The sequence below is a fragment of the Gallus gallus genome, chromosome 1 (assembly GCF_016699485.2).
Source record: "Gallus gallus isolate bGalGal1 chromosome 1, bGalGal1.mat.broiler.GRCg7b, whole genome shotgun sequence".
Taxonomy (NCBI): Eukaryota; Metazoa; Chordata; class Aves; order Galliformes; family Phasianidae; genus Gallus; species Gallus gallus.
The window spans coordinates 110,340,952-110,361,817 of record NC_052532.1 but is presented as its reverse complement, the minus strand read 5'-3'; the positions used below and the strand labels follow the sequence as shown (position 1 = coordinate 110,361,817).

The window sequence follows — 20,866 nt, the reverse complement described above, 5'->3', positions numbered from 1 at the left end:
TCAAAAACTATGCTTACAGTAGTTTACATAAAGTTAGCTACAATATGGTATCGCTTGAAGTGTTATTATAGATGCTCCTTTTTGCAAGAAGAGCAGCTAGAAGCTTTTCAGCTACCATTAAAAGATTTTCTATCCCTCCAAGACCTCTAAAAGTAGAAAATTCTGAATAAGAAAATTCCCACAATATTTTCCTCCACCAGAACACAGTGGGCCGCACCAAGGATTCTGCAGGAAGTTTCACTAAAATTCTACCTATCTTCTTCCGAAAGAGAGCAGCACACCCCTTTCAAAACTTCCAAAGCTCATCAAGGCACGTACCAAAGCAACACTAACAACAAAAAGAAATACAGCACTACTATTATTTTCGTTCAGGTAAAGTTCAGCACAGCTGAAGTGCAGAAGTGAGCATTCTGCATGTAAACCTTGACTAATTAAGGCAGGTGCCATATCTGACTCACTTTAGGGTAAAAGCTTCCCACAGCACAATGGCACACTTTCCCAAGTCTGGTAACGTACTGAAATAGTTCTACAGAACCAAATGCAAACTTACCTCCTCCATTCCATGGGTTCTCTTGGAAGCTGCTGAGAAAGTGTAGGATACAGGGAAGTAAATAAATTCTGATCTCCAGCACCTAAACATGAAATAAAATAATTTATCACCATGTGCAAATTGCAAATAATAATAATAATAATAATAATAATAATAATAATAAACTATGCTCCAGTTTGCTTCAGTAAAAAAGTTGTATTTTTATTTGCTGTGGGGACACTTGAGTCTAGCACAACCTAAAAAAACACCTCAACAAGGCATATAATACATATGCTATTATAACTTGCTTTTACAGTTTTCCACATGGCTATTGCTAGTACAAGGCAACTTAATGCCACTTCAGAAGGATCAGGTGCCGAGCCCCTGGAGCTGGGCCTGCAAGGACACCCAGGCCTGAGGTTATGTTTGAATCACTTTGGCTGCAACAACTGCATTAACTACCAACGCCACTGGAGCAGCTGTTTATATACAAGGTAGATTAAAACACAGGGTTCACCATACAAGAAAAAATACCCAACAAATATCAATTTTAAATTCAGCTCATTTCCTTCAAGTGCAAGGATGATACAAGGAGGAAACAGGTTTAATGTGAAGTTCTCTCAACTTCTGACTCTCTTCAGCATTTTTGAGCAAAGAGCTGGTGAACTCTGGAACAAGGTACTTTGTCAGGCACTCCTGAAACCAAACTGAGCAGTCAACCGTACCAGACAAGGTATAATGCCTCAACAGTCCATCACAATTAAAGAGAAAATACTGCATGTCACTTCTGGAAAATAAACACGTCCACATGAGAAAAGGAGTAAGGCTATAAATATATATTTCACAGCATTTGACCAGAGTTCGAATACCTATTATGACACACCTGCATTCTGATGTTGGGAAAATGAGCTGGCCCATACTAGCTGTGATATCATTTACGCTCTCTCTCATGCGCATGCTGCCCTGACGTTCTCTCAGCTATTGCTCTCTTCTCTGTGGCTTCTCTTCTCTTCTGCTCCTTACGGCTTGATCTTTGAATTGCTGCATTCTCCTTTTTCTGAGACCGCTAATTAATTTATTGTGAAAATCCTTTTTCCTTCCTCCAGAACCTCCACATTCTCACTCTCCTTCCCCCACACCCTTCCCAGGATCTCTGGAGCTGAAGAGTTATGCTTTCCAATTACCATATTAAACAGGCATACAGCAAGTCAGCTATTTCCTGGCAGTTTTCCACTTGTTTCCTCTTTATAATCACTTGCCGTTGTACAGCCCAACCTGAACAAAGGACCTTCTTGCCCTTCTGTGGAATAGAGAGCTGAGGCTGGAAAAGAACCTGACATCCTCTCTCTTCCCTCCCATCATGCACAGAACAAGGAATTGCTTCTAATAGGAGCTTATCAAACTTTAATTAGAATCATAGAATCAAAGAATGGCTTTGGTTGGAAGGGACCCCAAGGATCATCAAGTTCCAACCCCCCTGCCACAGGCAGGGCCACCATCCTTCAGACTTGGTACTAGACCAAGTTGCCCAGGGCCCCATTCAACCTGGCCTTGAACACCTCCAGGGATGGGGCATCTACAGCCTCTGTGGGCAGCCTGTGCCAGCAGCTCAGCACTATCTCTGTAAAGCACTTCCCCCTGACATCCAACCTAAACCTTCCCTCTCTGAGCTTAAAACCATTCCCCCTTGTCCTATCACTGTCTACCCTTGTAAAAAGTTGATTCCCCTTCTTTTTAATACCCTCTTAAATACTGGAAGGATTCAATGAGGTCACCCTGCAGCCTTCTCATCTCCAGGCTGAACAAGCCCAGCTCCCACAGCCTGCCTTCATAGGGGAGATGCTCCAGCCCTGTGAACATCTTCGTGGCCCTCCTCTGATTGGGAATTAGGTTGGGAATCCTTTTACAGGCCACCCACCTTTTCCTAATTTTCTCTAATATACCACTTGGACCATCAGCCACTAGCGTAATGCAATCATCACATACTAAACAAGCAATTTTGATTAAACACCAGAATAAGTAAACCCAGGTGCTCTACCATCTGACCAAAACAGCTGTTGTTCAGAGATACCGTTTCCTAAAATAGCTTAAAAATAAACCAATAATCACTCTATGATTACTGCTTTAGCCTGAAGTCTCCAGAAAGTTACTGAACAAGCACTTCACTCTTGACTCTGCACTTCCTCCTGCTCTGTTTGAATTAAGTGTAGCACCCGAAATCTTTAATTTAATGCTATAAACAAATTCTGAAATGAATATTGAAACAAGCGTTGGCTATACTGCTTAACGCCATCTCATACCAAGTTACAACATCTCCGTAAGATGGGCCATAAAAAACTGTTTATTGATTTGCAACTCATTACTGCCCATAGAAAGTGAAATACGGCTCAGAGATTTAGCAACAGCATGCTGACCACATCAAACTGATAGCGTGGGAAGCCTGACACAAAGAAAGGAGAACTATAGAGTTAGCCTGTGGAGCACAGCAAAGTGCTCTTTCTGTACTGCACCTAAAAATCCAATCTGCACCCCAAAATGTCTGAGAATGCAACACCTTGAGTAAAAAGATTATTTCCGTAATACAGAAAAGGTTCTAAATGTTAATACATATTTAGGTGCCCTCCTATTACAGACAACCGCATCACACTGTCAGCTGAAGAAAGACCACATAAGTTTTAAAACTAAGTTGTTTTAATTAGCTTTTCCTCCTGCATCACATTAGAGGGCACGTAAAATACATCTAAGAATGCATCTGTGATCCAGGCAAGACTATCCTCACTGATCTGAGGAAAAAGGAGAACAGATCTCCCATGCAAACTACAACAGCTTATCTTTTGAACACGGACCAAACACAGCCACTGAGTACTACAAACACCCAAAGGATTGCAGCATTTCAGGTTCTGCTCAACTAGACCCCGTATCTACTGTCATCAGCAACTTTGAGCCATTTCATCAAACACTGAAAATGAAGTTATCAGCAGGCAGCACTAGCACAGAACTCACACAGGACAAATATCAGATGAGCTGTGGATGCCCCCTCCCTGGAAGCATTCAAGGCCAGGCTGGACGGAGCTGTGAGCAACCTGGTGTAGAGGGAGGTGTCCCTGCCTACAGCAGGGGGTTAAAACTAGGTGATCTTAAAGATCCCCTCCAATCCAAACCATTCTATGATTCTATGAATTGGTAGTACAATCTAGAAAGGACTGTAAGACTGGCAAGATGCAGGTGAATTTGTGAACTGCATGCTACTGGACTGCTGGAGTGGAAGTGGGGAACACCACAATAAGCAGACAATAAGAGCACCACCTTCCCAAATAACAGAACATAAATTCCTGGAAGATCAGGATTGTTTGGAAGAGTTGTTGGGCAAGATTCCCAAGACTCGAGAGACATGAAATACTGCAAAAGTATCACGCCGTTCTGTATGCGTCCCTGAAGCATTACAAGTTGCTGCATGCATGATCTACTTCCTAAAATACTAAAAAAAAAAGAGCAAACAAGAAAACCCCACACATGAATTTTGCCCTACTGTAGAAAGCTCATCTTGCTGGATGGGCCTGCCTCAACACTAAGCTTTCACTCAAAGGATTGTCACTAGTGGAGCCAAAGTGTAAAGTGTGACTAGACACAGCTTGAAAAGAGAAAGATGGATGTGCGTGTAAAGGGGAAACAAAACTAATTCCGGAATCCTATCACAACTAAAACTCAATGGCCTTTTAGAGAAGGACTTTCTTCTTCTAAAGAACTGACAGAATTAACCAAGGCCTAAATATCCCAATACAGATCATAACTAGGAAATAACATCCCTTATCACTTAAAACAACCAGAAGAGTACATCTTTAGTTCTCCTATATTCTTTAAGCATAACTAATATATTTATAAATAAAAAAACCAAAATAGATTTAAATGATTTACATTGTTTTACCATAAGCCCAGATCAAACACCAAGCCAAAAAATCATTTTAACTTATACTTTCTATGATCAACAACCACTTGACATCCACCAAATTGACATCCAAAGCATTCACGTGGCCAAGTCAAGCAAAAGAGAAGCAAAACTTACTAAAATGAATGCTGATTGGGAACCTGGCTGTAAACCTCATTGCATAACTGAGGAAAGAACGTATCAACCTGTTGTTCAGGGATAGGCTATAATAGGCTATATCCCTATAGATGAGCTCATAACCACAAACCTAATCCTGTGGAAAAATGTCACGGGTGACATTAGCCAAGAACTGAAAGGGACAACCAATGCCAATTTGTTTAGGTGACAACATAATGCTAAGGTGGCTAAGCACTCTAGAAAATACAACTCCAGAAGTCCACATGAAGGTTCAAGCTACTCATCAAAATTTCATGCTATTGGTTCCAAGTTTTTCATTTCTCCATTCCTTCTTGTTTAACTCGCTGGCACTTTGGTATATCAAGTCTAGGATTCCCATGAGGAACGGGTACTCTTTGTGACAGCTGTCGAATGCACGAGAACTATAATAACATTTTGAGACCTATCCCAAACCCAACAAAATCCCCAGTAACCTTTCCCAAATCAATATTTCCTTCTGAATGAAATCATTCCATGGGGGTTTTGTTGTTTTGCTTTTGTTTTTCAAAAAGGTCCTCCTCCTCCCCAACCTGGATTCGTTTTCCAAAGAGGGCTGAAAGCTAAAATACATCTTAATTGCTATATAAAAACCGTACCTAATTCACTTGTAACCTGTAGAAGAAATTTCTTGAAGTAAGTTTTTCCATCTTAGCACTGCACCGCTATGTTTATAAGATGGGAGTGAACGCTAACAAGAATATGCTGCCTCTTCTAATGGTAAAGGTAATTAGACATAAGTACAGAATAATATCAGGTCACCTCCTCAATGGAGACGACTTACAGTGCAGACAGGAGGCCTGTTTGCAAACAGACAGAACACGCTTCTGCAGGATGTAGTCGTTTAAAGGGTCTCACTAGCAGCAAATCACTGATCAATTAGGCTACATGCCACTTCTTGTTCCACACATTTTAAGACCTCTATCTACTAGTGATACACGATCTTTTGAATCAAGCTCTTCCAATCCCACGATAGTATCCTTAACTACAGGTACTCCTTCTTACTCTAAAATGATTTACAACTCTCCTCACATCCCTTTTGCATTCATTAGTCCTTTCTATTTTTGCTGTTCTTGTAGGTATTTGAAGGCATTTTGCAGACATTCCCCCACGTATAGGGGAACGGGGGCCCCCAATACAGGAAGGACATGGAGCTCTTGGAGGGAGTCCAGAGGAGTGCCACTAAGATGATCGGAGGGCTGGAGCACCTCTCCTATGAGGAAAGGTTGAGGGAACTGGGCTTGTTTAGCTTGGAGAAGAGAAGGCTCCAGGGAGACTGCATTGCAGCCTTCCAGTATTTGAAGGGAGCATATAAACAGGAGGGGGAAATGCTGTTTATGAGGGTGGACAGTGACAGGACAAGGGGGAATGGTTTTAAACTGAGACAGAGGAGGTTTAGGTTGGATATTAGGAGGAAGTTTTTCACACAGAGGGTGTTGACACACTGGAACAGGTTGCCCAAGGAGGCTGTGGATGCCCCATCCCTGGAGGCATTCAAGGCCAGGCTGGATGTGGCTCTGGGCAGCCTGGTCTGGTGGTTGGAGACCCTGCACATAGCGGGGGGTTGAAACTCGATGATCACTGTGGTCCTTTTCAACCCAGGCCATTCTATGATGCTATGATTCTCAGGCCTACAATGATCTTGCTCTTGCTGTATCACAGCACATTCTGAATATGGATCAGATGGAAGTGAGGCAACCTATTCTCCCCAAAGAGATAGAAAGTTCTTTCTACTACAAGCAATGACAGTGAGAAAAAAAAAATCATACACAGTTATATGTGTATATAAACAGATACTACACATTGATAAGGAATATTCAACAACTGCTTGCCAATAATTACAAAAGAAGAACTTGGCACAAAAACTCTGAGAAAACTATTACATTACTTCATTCAGCAAGATGGTCTACAGCCTCCAACTTGCTCTTTGTATGGATAATGACAGAAAGTAACTGATGTGTAAACGAGCTACAGAAGGACAAGTTCTTTAATCAGAACACTTGGTTGGCATGTACTTGAATGAACATTACATTACTGTTCCAAAGATTTTCTCAAATTCAATTTAAAATATGACCCAGGAAACGCAAGCAGCATTGTTCAGGTTTGCTAAGAAAGCAATCTACTTTGCTTAAAGATTATGCCAAGTCAGCACTGCAAGGAAGATACCAAAGTCCAAGCTGTCTGAGGCTCAACCTGCTTCTTTGAATAAAAAACAATTAACAATGCTAAAAATAGTATTCCTACAGCAGTGAGAGAAAGCTACTGGCTGACTGGTGAGAGCTCGCAATGTAATGTATCGCAGTGAGAATATCCACAGCTGGATATGTGAAAGTCCCCACTGGGTTTAAGACTGACAGTACAAAAATGTGCTTCAAACTATTCAGGAAAGGAGTCATCACTGCACTCAGGCCTAACCAAGGAGAATGACTTCATCCTACATGGGATGCTGCCATTTTGAGGAAAGGTAAAAAAAAAAAAAAAAAGAACAAAACAAGAGAGGAACAGCATCAGCCCGTGAATATACTACCTTTTCCATTCTTACATAATAGGGTTATCTGCTTGCCTACAGAATCTCTCGTCAGAGATGTTAGTTATATGAAAAGAGTAGTGTTAAAAACTGCATTTGCTATAGGCAGCAATTATACAAGCCACATAGGAGCTGCCATTTTTATCCCATAGGTCAAAGCATACATACCCACAGTGCTACATTCAGGATTGTATCAATTTGGCAAATAATTACTTGCACAACAGAGACAAACTCATAGCTTTGGAAGCACAACCCTACCAGTTCTTTTCTCCACAGAAGCATTCCTCTGAAAATATGCCCAAATTTATTTCAAGTAGGTAAAAACACTTGTTTGCAAAATACCACTATATGTACAGTGCGGTGAAAACAAGTTTTGTACCAAAAGAACCAAATTATCTCTTCAGTTCCTAATTACCAAAAATAAACTCTGAAAGTCAACAGCAGCATTTCACGATACAAATGTTTACCTGACAGAGATAAATCTAAATCTTGTAGCAAAGGGAAATAAAGACTTCGGTTCTGAGACACAACCTCACTTATCTTCACATAGACAAAAGCTAGTCAGAGAGTCACTGAATCAAAGGGGTCGGAAGGGACCTCTGGAGACCATCAAGTCCACTCTTCTGCTAAAGTAGGTTCTCTACAGTAGGCCACATGGGACAGCGTCCAGGAAGATCCTGAATAGTCTCCAGAGAAGGAGACTCCACCGCCTGTCCTTGCATCTCCTTGCAGTTCTGCTCCCCCTTACACACACATGCTGGGCAGGACATTTATCCCAGACAACTTTAACTGCCTGAAATCAGGGCAACAAAACAGAAGATAAGTTGTAGTAATTGAATGGTTTCTAATACTGTAGTTTTGAATGTACTTTCCAGCAAACCAGCACAAAGCCAACAACTCTTTCCCAAAAAGACCAAGCCTCATCTGCTCATGGATGGTCAGAAATGCTTTCCCTCACCAAAGTCATTTTTGTTGAATGCATTTCTTTGAAGTTCCATCATCTCCAAGTCCACCTCTTTGGACAGAGAAGAAATGAAACTAAAGCTGCTAAAACAAAATGTGTTCCCACCACTAAAAACAAATGTTTGTTTAAAAATGATAGCAAATCACCCTTATGACATTCACCAGAGACGTCATCTCTGACTGCTTTTACTCAACTAGCTTTATTTTTGAATTCAGTTTTCTCAGATCGATCAATTCCAATTCACATCAGAAAAGTCTTACTGCCACACTGCTGTCATGGTTGCACATAGCTCCTGTAGTCCAGCAGCAAGGCATAGAAATGATGCATAATGTTTACCATGTATCTCACTTGTAGATATGCTGCCATCATACTCTATAGTGATGAGTCTGAAACATTTTGCAAACACAAAATGCACTCGCTATATGAAATAATTATTTTTAAAGTCGGGTACCTGGGCTTGATTGAAACCTGATGAAATTTGTCATTTGGAATTCTGAAAATTAAGAGGCCAGAGAGTCTGAGGTAAAGCTGCATGTACTTCAACCAACTGAAAGATACTTTACATACTCCGATCACACATGAACAGTAAAGAGTGATACGTATCCCACCTCCTCTCCCTCATACATACACACTCCAGTTCTGGATACAACACAAAACCAGCAAACCTAAAGAACACTCCACCTCAGCCTGCATAGTACTGTGACACCAACGGGGATCACAGAACCATATGGGTTGGATGGGACCTCTGGAGATTGACTACAAACAGGACTACAACAGCCCTGCAAAAGCAGAATCTCTACAATAGACTGCAAAGTCAACAATATCCTTCACATGTTTCTAGTATGTTCATTTTTCTGCCTTCAGACCTGGAATGGATTTCAAAGGTGTCTTGAAGTAGGCAAGGACAGAATATTCAGCAAAGGTATCACTGACTTCTGTTTAGGAGCTACATCCAAAATCAGTTAAAAAGTTTTAAGAAAAAGAAAAGCATAGTTATAAAAGAGTCTGGAGAAAAATATGTATGTGTTTACACACACAATTCTGTAATTATGTGGTTAGGAGTTTACACTTGGATATCAATTTTAGTCTAAGACATAAATCATTAGTCAAGAAATACAACAGATGCTAACAATGTACTAAGACAACAGACAAATGTGGAACAGTTTTTACTCTGCAAGCACATAAAGCATTACCATGGCTTTACTGATAAAGTGCAAATAGTCGCATGAGGAGCGGCTGAGGCCCCTCGGTGTGCTCAGTGCAGAGCAGAGGAGCTGAGGGGAGGCCTGATGGCGGCTGCAGCTCCTCACAGGGAGCGGAGGGGCAGCGCTGAGCTCTGCTCTGTGTGACAGCGACAGGGCCCGAGGGAACGGCATGGAGCTGTGTCAGGGGAGGGGCAGCTGGGGGTTAGGGACAGGGGCTGCACCACAGGGCGGTGGGCATGGAACGGGCTGCCCAGGGCTATGGGCACGGCCCCCAGTGACGGAGTTCAAGGAGCTTCTGGACAGCACTCTCAGACATAGGGTTTGGATTTTGGGTGGCCCCGTGTGGAACCTGGAGTTGGACTTGATGGTCCTTACAGGTCCCTTCCAACTCAGGATATTCTGTGACTCTAATTCTATCGCTTCTGATATCACAGATGAACCTCCTGTTAAAGCACATGGAATTCTGTGGCTGACCCCCATCCATTAGCAGCACTACAGCTGTGGCTCATATGCTTAAGTGAACTCTGTGTGCCACCCTCTACACCTGCAAAAGCACTGTTTTCCACCAGGACCGGTGTCCACACGTCGCGCTTTACACCCGAGGGAACTAATCCATCACTGGAACCGCAGGACGTGGCTCGTTAAACACACTGCCTGCCTTTTAGAGACGGAGCTAAAGCACAATAGTTAAGGATGAAATTATAATGCCGGCGGGAACTCACCAGCAGCGACCCCTCCTCAGCACAGAGGCACGCCTTCCTCCTCACCCTCAGCAGCACTACACCGACGACAAGTTCGGGGCGTAAGTTTGATCGCCACGTTTGCACCCTGAGCACCCGCAACCCCTCGAGCCACGCTCCTTATTCACCACCGCCCCACAACACACCCAAGGATCGCAGGGCCACGACGAGGGACGGCAGGGCGGCCACCGACCCGCTCCCCAGCGCCGCTTTCCGCACACAAAGCTGCGGGGTGTCCCCGCTGGGAGGCCGCCGCCCCTCCGCCCTCCCCGCCCGGCCGCACTCACAGGTGACGATGGGCTTGTTCTCCATGGTGTAGATCACCGGCGGCTTCTCCCCGCCCTCCTCCTCGCCGGCCGCCGCCGCGGCGGGGTCCATGAGCGGACGGGGTCCTCAGCCCCGGCTCCCCCGCCCGCCCGGCGCCATGGAAACGCCGCTGCCGCCGCCGGGGGGGCTGCCACGGGCCGCGCCGCCGCCGGGCCTGCTAGCGGCCCCCGCGCCCCTTCCCCGCCGCGCCACTCCGCTCCGGAGGGGAAGGCGTGCGGGCTCATCCGCTTCCTGGATCACCGGCGGAGCATTACCGCTTCCGGGGAGCGCCGCGAACGGCCGGCGAGGGGCGACGCCGTCCGGGCCGGGCGCGGCTGCCGACGGGCGGAGGGAAAGGGGAGCGGGGCCGGGCAGCGGAGGGCCGAAGAGCGGTGCGCCTGCGCGGGGCGGGCCGGGCGCTGAGGGGAGCCAGGTCGGGGCCGGGCGCTGCGGGGCAGTGGCGTGAGAGGTCAGGGCCTGCCGGGGCGGTGGCTTGATGTAGGTGAGGCGTCAGGGGGAAATTCTTTCCCCTGAGGGCGATGAGGCGCTGGCACAGCTGCCCAGAGAAGCTGTGGTGTCCCATCCCTGGAGGCGCTCAGGGCCAGGTTGGATGGGGCCCTGGGCAGCCTGAGCTGGTGGGGGCAGCCCTGCCCACAGCACGGGTTGGGACTAGATGATCTTTAAGGCCTCCTCGAGCCCAAACCATCTTTGGTTCTGTAATAGCCATAGGGTTCTGAAGCACTTACTTAATAACGCTGCAGAGCCTAAACCATTCCCACAGTGGTTGGAGATGCTCAGGTGGGAGCATGTGAACCTGCACTGTCTTTTCAGTGACCTCAGGCGCGCCAGTCAGTTCTGTTGCAGGCCATCTGGAAGATGGGCTTTACAGGTCGCAGCGAGTAAGGTGACAGATGGCTGGTTTATAATTCGGCCTGACGAAAGGTAGCTTGTGCAGAACATGAGGCCAGCAGGAGGATTGCAGGGAGCAGAGCATGTGGCATGGGCTGGTGAGCACAGGGAGGTGAGTGAGGTGCTCAGAGCCAGCCTACACACAGGTACACCTTGGTTCCAGAGCCACAAAGAGCAGCTAGAACATACCAGCAAATATGGCCCACAAAGCTTAATGATTTATAATGCAAGTCTTTTAATACATAGATATAATACAGTATTGCACTTCTTTTATATCTGGTTATTTTGCATTCGACTAAAGTAATCATAAAATTGGCTCATCTTACTGCAGCCACTGTTCATCCCAGAAGCATACAATTTCTTCAACTTCCACGCTATTTCCTTAAACTTGGAAGATGTTAACTTGACTGTCTTCAACAGAAGTAATTAAGATATAGAGCATGCTATAAAGTTGTTTACCATAAAGGGTAAAAAAAAAATAAAATGAAGAACACTCCATACATGTATAAAGCTAAATAAACCTAAAGGTAGGGCTAAAAATATCTATATATTACTCATAACTGTTTATTGCAGTAACATTGTGCTAAGGTCCTTAGGGTGTCCCGAATATTCACAGGTCATCTTGTTTAGATTTTTCTTTTGGCACAAGCTTTATTTCCTGGGCCCAGTCAAATACAAAATACTTTACAAGGCCAACACTTTAAAAAAATTTATATAGCACAATAAAATGTCTGATCTGTGTGTCTAGGTGAGCAGCTGAATGTAAACACTTTATTACTTCTTTTTTTGGTGGACTATGAAAGTCTATCATGTCACTGCAACTCAACAATTTTAAAAATGACAGCATTTATACATTTGCTTACAGTATCATTAATCATGTATGGCAAATACATGATTTCCTGAAGCAAAAAAACAGTTACACACGTGGAAAATCGTGAATTCCTTCTGGTCATCTCCAGCATAATTGGTTTCATACATCCATCAAATCGGCCATCCTGCAAAGACCTAGCCAACACAGGTATGAAAGCAAGCAAATGTGGGTTAAATACGTGTGAACCTCTTCCAGCAAATCTGTTAGTGTACAGTGCTTGTCCCCTTTTCTCAGAGATTAGAGCTAAGGTCAGTAGTTCAGTGGGATTAAGGTTTTAGTTGCCACAGAATTTCAGTCTCTTTGGATTTAGTAGTCGCAGTGTAGATGTTTCCATTAAACTAAAAGAATACCCCTAGCCAGTTTTTTGGGCCTAAAACTTTTTCCTAATCACGTTAGCAGAGCAGAATCATACTAGGGGCTGAACTTGGGGCAGTTTGTAGCCAACTGCTGCTTGCGTAAGGACTTCTCCTAAGCATCACCATTATCATTTTTATTACAGCAGTGAGCTCAGTACCCAAGTAGGTCACCACTGTGATGGATATTGACTGTGAGGTGCATTGTAATGGAATAGATTAACCTAGGAGGCATCTGTATGAGTGAATGAAAAGCCATATGTGCTACCTGACCGAGAAGAGACTTCTGGTTTCTGAGCCTGTGTGCATCTCAGCTTCTGAAGTTTAGATTGTTGAAACAGAAATATGCACAAGCCTTTTCTTTCCTCCTTACTAAGCAGTCTGGTTTCTCCACATAGGCAGCTGTGTTGTGAACAGGGGCCACACCGTGATCCATTGTCTCTCTTAGATGGATGTTTACAGCAACAGGGCTCTGGGTACATGACAACCTACTAGCAGTAAGAAAACAACATTGGAAAAAAATGATCTCTCTGAAAACAAGGGACACAAACTCACTTCTCACTTGAAAATGCAGGCTGTGCTCTTGCTGCTAACTTTCTGGCTGTGCTTCAAACATTAACTGTTATCAGTAGCAATAGCTGATGTTTATTCTTCCTAATTTCACATTGTTCATCCACACTGAGCTTTCAAGCTAGCTCACTTTCCACTGATTTCACTTCTCTCTACAGTAGCATCAAACAGAATTTAAAGTTGTCTTCATAAAAATTTTACATGGCTGTAATTGCTAGTGTTAGTCCTGTTAATATTTGCTCTTACTGATGACTCAAAGAGTTATGCACCCTCTACTTACAGCCATCAGGCAGTCCCACCAGTATAAGATGAGTCATGCTATGTAGCTAATTTCTAGTTAGGTGTCTTTTGGGTCATTTCTATGGATTTTGGGAACACTTCTTCCAGGAGGAATGAAGTCTGACTTGAAAGATGAGGACTGTATCAGAGAAAGGGGCTAGCTTAATATTTTCTGTACAAATATATTGTACAGTGGTTAATGTAAGCAATTAAAGAGTTAAATTTCTTTGTCCCCTTCTGTCCTGTCCCATATGTTTTGAAGTGCATACCCACATGGCACAGGTGTCAACTAAATGCAGGAAGTCTGCATATCTAACCCCCCTTTCTGCTCCTGAATTTCCATTTCCTTTTTCTCCCTTCAGCTCTTTTTCTTTTACTGGTTTGTTTAACTGATGTTCTCTGCAAGGCAGGACAAAGAATTTCATTATCTCTGTAAAATATTTAGCACTTTTAAGTTGACCAAAATAAGATATAGCTTTAGGCCTAAGTACAGTACCAGAGAGATTAATGAGCTCAATAACTGCAAGAGAAGCAGCAGTTTTGTGAGGAACTGGATCTTCTGTCTCAGGTCTCCCAAAGGGCTAGAAGGTTAATTAAGCCCTGGCTCATTGTTATAACACTAAATCCTAACATATGATGTCAATCTTTGGGTCTCTACTGGGACAATTCTTGGTGAAAGTCTTTCAAACACTTGAGACAAGGGAGAGGAAGAAAAAAGAAAAAGAAAAAAGGAAGGAAAGCAGTTAATTTGTATCCCTAGTTACCTTATGTTTTAATGTGCAGTTGTGGTGGTTTAACCCAGCAGGTAGCTAAGCACCACACAGTGGTTGGCTCAAACCCCGCTCCCCCAGTGGGATGGGAAAAGGAATCAGGAAAAAAAAAAAAAAAAAGAAAAGCAAAGCAAACAAAAAAACCCCTAAAACTCATGTGTTGAGATCGAAACTACTTACTAAGATAGAAAAGGAAGATGAAAAAGAGAGAACAGTAATGATAATGATATATACAGAACAAGTGGTGCGTAAGCAGCTACTCGTCACCTGTTGGCCAATGCCCAGCTAGTCCCCAAGCAGCAGCAGGTCATGCAGCCAACTCCCCACTGTTTTTCAAGGGTGTTTTGTTTGGGTTCCCCCCTCTCCCACATAATGTCATATGGTATAGAATACCTATTTGGCCAGGTTAGGTCAGCTGTTTTGGTTCTGTCCCCTCCTGGTTCCTTGTGTCCCCTCGGCCCTTCTTGCTGGCAGAATCGTTCAAGAAACTGAAAAACTGAAACATCCTTGGCTCCATACAGCACTGCTGAGTGACAACTAAAACATGAATGCGTTATCAATATTGTTTTTTTCTCCTGAAGCCAAAAGACAGCATTATACTAGATACTACGAAGGGAAAAGATCAACTTTGTCTTACTTGAAAGAAGGACAAAAATCCATTACAAGAGAAAACCCACATTTGATAATCTTCCTGCTGAGTGTGGAGATTATATCAACTATCCTATCTGGGAGAAGCAGGGAAAGGAAAGGAGACAAATAGAAAGAGAGTGGTGTTGAGGAAGGGAAATGATCCACAGCTGACAAGGGTGTGACAGGAGGAAGTGAAATTTCTTTGCCAGGATGGAGATAAAACAGCAGTGTAATTGGATTCCTGTTCTCTAGTTTTGTCTGATTGCCTTTAAGGTCACGATGGTCCAGGAGTATGATAGATCCCAGAATTTGCTAGCAGTGACCTGCAGATGTGAAGTTCTTTGTTTCTTCGAATCCACATATCTAACTGCTCCCATTTGATCACTTCCAAGTAAAGATTTTCTAAGAAAAAGCACATCTTTATTCTCTACATCTATCAGAACATAACATTTCTTTCCATTTCTTGTGGTGGGTTGACCCTGGCCAGCAGCAAAGCAGCCATTCATCTGCTATCTCACAGCTCCATCCACAGCAGGGTGGGAGAAGAAAATAAGATTAATAAAGCTGAGAAAAATCATGGATCAAAAAAAGACAGTTTAGTAGATGAAAGAAGACAAGAAACAAAGCAAAGGGAATCGCTCACTGCCTCCTACTAGCAAAGCATTGCTGAGCCTGTCTCAGAACAGCAACCACCTTGGCAGCCAAGAAAACCTGCCTTGTTCTCCCATCTTCTTTCTCTACCCAAGCTTTCACTGCTGACCGCGATGTTGTATGGTGTGGAATAGCCCCTTGGTTCAATTTGAGTAAGCTGTCCCACTTGTGTCCCTCTCCCCAGTCTCTTGCCCACCCCCAGCCTACTCCCTGCAGGACATGAGCAAGAAACAGAAGTGGTCTTGATGCTGTACAAACACAGAAGTGGTCAAAACATCAGTTTGTTAGCAACACCATTTTAGTCACAAATCCAAAACATGGTAACCCTACAGCTGCTATGAAGTCAACTCCATCCCAGCAATACCCAGTTATAGTATCTGGGTGGTTCAGATTATTGTTATGCCAACTTTGAATTGCATGGAAGATCTTGAAAGCATCTACTCTGAGCTTTTCACTGTAGGCACAAGAATTTGTACCAGTTAAATTGTGTTCGCCTTCTCTTGTTTTTACAACAGCCAGGCATTTAGCAGATTGTACTGGTTTTCTTGGGACTACTTAGCATAGGATTATACCAGGGATATTCATAATAACAATACCTTGGCCTTTACCTATCGCCGCTATTTAAAACAGAAGCTCGTAGGCATTGCACAGTTCTGGAATTTCCATGAAGTAGGAGGAGGAGATTCTTATCCCAAATTTCAAAAGCTATCTGGCCTGAAACCGATTACAGAAGAAACACTTCATAGGCAGAATATCCCCAAGTCTAAATTTGTCATTATCTGGAGCAATAATAATTTTTAGAAAGAAAACAACAAGGTATTTTGATAGAAAGCTTCCTTCAAGTTGAGCATCCACTTCTACATATGAAAAAAAGCTTGAGGAATTTTTTCCAGTGACCAGGTGAGGACTTCCAGTGAGATGCACTGCATTTGCTCTTCTAATTCATTCTGTGTGGTATCTGGGATTAAAAGACCTACTCATTAAATGTAAATAAGTTTTAAATGAGTACTAAAGGAAGCCCTATCTCAAAGAGATAGTCAGAGAGTCAGACATGAAAGCAAGTGTCTGGTTCTGTGCCTTCACTTCAGCCTGTGAGCAGCAGTCAAAGCGCTGGCAATATAGCACCTAGTCTGGTGCCACCTGCTTGTGGCCCATCTGTGAGCAGCTCTCTTGCAAACAGACACAAACCTTGTCAACAGACATCATATTTAGATGTAGTATTATATAATTCCTACTGCTACTACTGTAAAAGTGAGACAAAATGCATTTGCCCCATAAAATAGACGTCATTCTTCTACACTTGATATACTTCAGTTCTTTGCCTAGACTTTTGAGATTTCATCGAAAGCAGAAGTTGCTGATATGTCCATTTGATATTAGCTTAGCAACAGTCTTTTCTATCACTGTACCACAAGAGGAAAAAAAATACGCTGGATCCACTCTATATTAATGCTTTTTCTTTCAATATAAAGGCAATTAAGAATTAATACCAGAAGCATTCTTAACTTTTTGTCATCTCTGGGCCATAACCAATAAAGCTCTTCTGCATGCTGTCAGTAGGTTATTTTTAACTGAACTAGTTTTCAATAGAGAATTCTGTTTGGAATTAACTAGTTTCACCAACTCGCTGCCACCCTCAGGAACAGAAAAGATGTTAGCACTTGGGAAAATCCTTTTATAATGTCATCAAGTGAATTCCAAATGAGCAGTTTCAGAAGCAGCTCGTTGTTTTCCATTGGTGTGTCAGCCACAGAACAGTAGCTGCAGATAACGATCAGAACTTGGGCTTTTTATTTCATGTTACAGGGAAGCAGTTGTTGACTGAAATTTACTAGCAACAAAACAGCATGAGGACTTCAGTTCTGTACCAGCTTAATTTGAGAGCATTTTCATTTCATTTCATTCCTTGGAGGTCTGAATTTCAGTGGCAGAAAATGATGTGTTGTGCAAACTGTCTGTACATCACCAGAGAGGAATGAATGCATGGTGATGCAGTAACAACTAGCAAACAGCTGCGTGTGGCCTTGCTGTGAAGCTCCTAAATGGCCTCCAAGACAAACCAGAGTGACAAGGTGGAACTGAAGTGGGAGATGACAGACTTCCGAGAAGGTTCAGGAAAAGTTATGAAGAAGTCAAGAGAAAAGGAAAGAGAAAGTTAAAGTATGGAGTTCTATAGAATGGCCAGCAAGCCAGGGCAGATCACCTGCAGCAAGGAAAGGGAAATGCTGCCTGACTTGGAAAGGAGGGTCAGTAGCATACTATTTCTCTGCTGTAATCATCATAACTTGTCAGTATCAGTATTACCTTGTGGGACTCTATAAACAAACAAACAAACAAACAACACAGAAAACAAAGGTGGATCTTCCCTGGCAATGTCTCTTTATAGCACTCTATGACTGGAAATCTGCCTGATGGAAAGGGACTTCAGTGTACTGATGGACAGGCAGGTGAATATGAGCCAGCAGTGTGCCCAGGTGGCCAAGAAGGCCAATGGCATCCTGGCTTGTATCAGGAACGGCGTGGTGAGCAGGACTAGGGAAGTAAGTCATCCTGCCCCTTTACTCAGCACTGGTGAGGCCTCAACTCAAGTACGGTGTTCAGTTTTGGGCACCTTAGTACAGAAAGGACATGGAGGTGCTAGAGCAGGTCCAAAGAAGGGCAACGAGGCCAGTGAAGGACTTGGAGAATATGCCCTGAGGAGAGACTGAAGGAACTGCATTGCAACCTGCACCGAAGGCTTCAAGAGACAGCAACTTGCTTCACCTGTTTCACAGCCAGAAGATTCCCACTTTGTAACTCAAGGTAAATCACTGTTACTGTAGCTGTGTTAGCAGCTGCACGCTGTGCACAGTCCACACACCCAAACTCCCCAGCCTGTACAAACAGGATGAAGGACAGCCCTTTTCTCCAGTGTACATACATGACTGCACTTTTTCACCTAAAAAAAACTGTTATTAAAGTAGGTGTATGGTCACATCTGAAAGTCACTTTAGAAAAGGTACTGAAACACTAATAACACAAACCTTTACTAAGAAATCACATCTTTGCACAAATGTAACAATGCTTCTGGGTTTGTACTCCATTTATCCTCCTGCTTAGGATGACCTTCTAAAGAGTACAGGTGCAGTGGTTACGATTTAGACTGTAACGTTTCTAATTTGATTTTCTAGGTAATAAATATTTCTGTCTGCCCATCACACCAGCCTGGTGAAGTGCTCACAGATCCAAGCTACAATTAAAAAATGATGAGAAAAGGGAGGGAAGGAAAGAACCTTAAAGTGAGTTACACCATTATTTAAATACTCTGAATCCATCAAGGGATAACTCATTTCATAATTAGCACATCAAAAGCTATTAGTTATTAAATTAGAATGCAGTATTAATTAGAAATCAGATTCTCTTGCAAGATTACCTTAGGCAGGTCCTCCCTGGGTGACTGCAGCAAGGGAGGATTTGCTCAAATGCAACAGCTGGGGGCACAGAAACAAAGGAAAAGAGCTGCTTAACTTCAGAAGGCCTCAGCTACACAGGAATCTCCAGCAAGATCCCCTTGCCTCCACTGCCACCCCTTAAATGAAGCCTGGGAAGGGATGGATCCTGGCTCCACTCCTTCTGGTCACTGAGGTACATTGCACGCACCTGAGCTCCCCTGGGTTAGCCCTGCCTTCCCACCAGGTGCTCAATCACTGGTTCAGGCCGTGGCTTAGCATTTCCACTACAGATGTTCATAGGCATCAGTTCCATCAGAAGGAAACTTTTTGTTACAGCACCATCAAATGGTAAGACGTTCTATTATCACTAACCTTTGCTTTTGAAGAAAAGGTCTGATGCCTTAAATGCCATGACAGCAGCAGCCCTTGGGGGTTAGACCAGCAGTTGCTGCTTTCGATTTTAGAGCATATGTGATTTTGCAAAGAAGGTGGATTAAGCATCCAAGTGCACAACAGTACTGTAAGTTGAGATTGCAAATAGATATAGGCAACACGACTTTTCTGCCATGGGCTTCTGTTTCAGGATCTGATCCTTTTGAACATTGATGCTCTTGGTAGTAAAGCTACTAAGATGACTGTAAAACAAATGGTAACATTGATGGGTGAAAAAGGACAAGAAGGTCTGTCATTGATTCTTGCTCTGAACTCCACAGCCCCGCAAAAATAGGGCTGTAGATATTTCCAAGGGCTGATGTTTACATCCAGAATCCACTGACAGCGCCACAAAGAGGTGTTCACTACTATTACCATCCTGTGTTGCAGAGTATTTTTCAGCCGTGCTGAACAACAAATTAGAAATGGATGGGCACTGTGAATTTTATGCTAAGCACCAAACTGAAGCTGAGCAAGATAAAGCTTGAAACCCCCTGCCAACTCAGTTGCTGGTCAATGAAAAGAGTTTTCCTCTCATGAGTGAAAGAGTACAATCCTCTTATTTAATTTTTGCAAAGATACTATTTGAAGGTATGATATTTTGTTTTGTTTTAAATCCTGAGTGGGAGCAAATACCCTTCTATCACAGGTTACACAAGGTGCTCTCCCTTGGAAAGGCCATGTACCCTTTTGATGGGGATTTAGTCTCTTCTTGTTTGGGGGGCAGCCAAAAAGGCAAATCTGGGCATACAGACATGTAGCTGCAGCTTATGAATCCAAGCTGAATCAATCTCCGAGAAGCCCAAGAGATTTAAGCACTTGACTCCCACCAGAATGAGAAGGAAGTCATGTGCCTAATCCTATTAGTGCCTGTGAAATTCCCAGATCAAATATTAGCTCCAGAGGTTGCTTCGTTGAGAGATCCCTTAGAGAGTAAGGAAAAAAAATACATTGCTTCAGTGCAATTTGTTCTCCCTAACTATGTTATCGCCTTGAAGTTAACAAGAATAATTTATGTTCCATTATGTGCCGTACTTAATTTAGATAGGCCAACTGCCTTCTTGTACGGTTTCCAGCAGGAGAGTGCACAGCCTCAGGAAATTACCAGTTTGCAGGTTTCCTATCTTGCTGGGCTCAGGGTGGTGGTGTGATTGTTCTAGTTGGACATGGACCTACCCCGTCTGAGCAAATTTCTTTCCTCAAATGACAGGGTTACACTCTCCAGTGTGTAAATGCTATCTTGTCTACACCTCACAGCTTCAGGGTATTCAAAAACCCTTTCAGGTGAGCATCTCTTAGTGGTCTGAGAAAGTCTTTTCCATCCTTTAGTGAGCCATTAATATCAAATTCATCAGATTAGAAATATGGGATTTGCTAGGCAAAGTCATTTACTGTGGCCATTGTGTCTGGCTCCGAACCTAACAGCTGGCAGACAGCAGTGCTTCCTCACCTTCTGTACTGTACAACAAACAGGTCATGCCATTATGATTCCAATGAGCGTACTGCAAATCTTCAGTGACTTTAAAAAGAGAAAGGGAAAAGAATATACAACTTTACAATATTGGACATTTGGAATAAAGCTTTGTAAACAATGGGAGTT

General features: G+C 43.3%; 1 protein-coding gene across 2 annotated transcripts in view; it reads right to left on the bottom strand.

The window, feature by feature from the left end:
• Positions 1-10,717, bottom strand: part of TRAPPC10 (trafficking protein particle complex 10) — a 42,406-nt gene extending 31,689 nt beyond the window's left edge. For both annotated transcript variants that reach the window (XM_003640505.6, XM_040652702.2), the window contains exons 1-2: positions 10,352-10,717; positions 551-632 (exon numbers count right to left, since the gene is read on the bottom strand). In XM_003640505.6, coding sequence (XP_003640553.3) covers positions 551-632; positions 10,352-10,442 — 173 coding nt within the window. In that variant the 5' untranslated portion in view covers positions 10,443-10,717. The remainder of the gene's footprint in view (positions 1-550; positions 633-10,351) is intronic.
• Between the last annotated feature and the right edge of the window lie 10,149 nt (positions 10,718-20,866).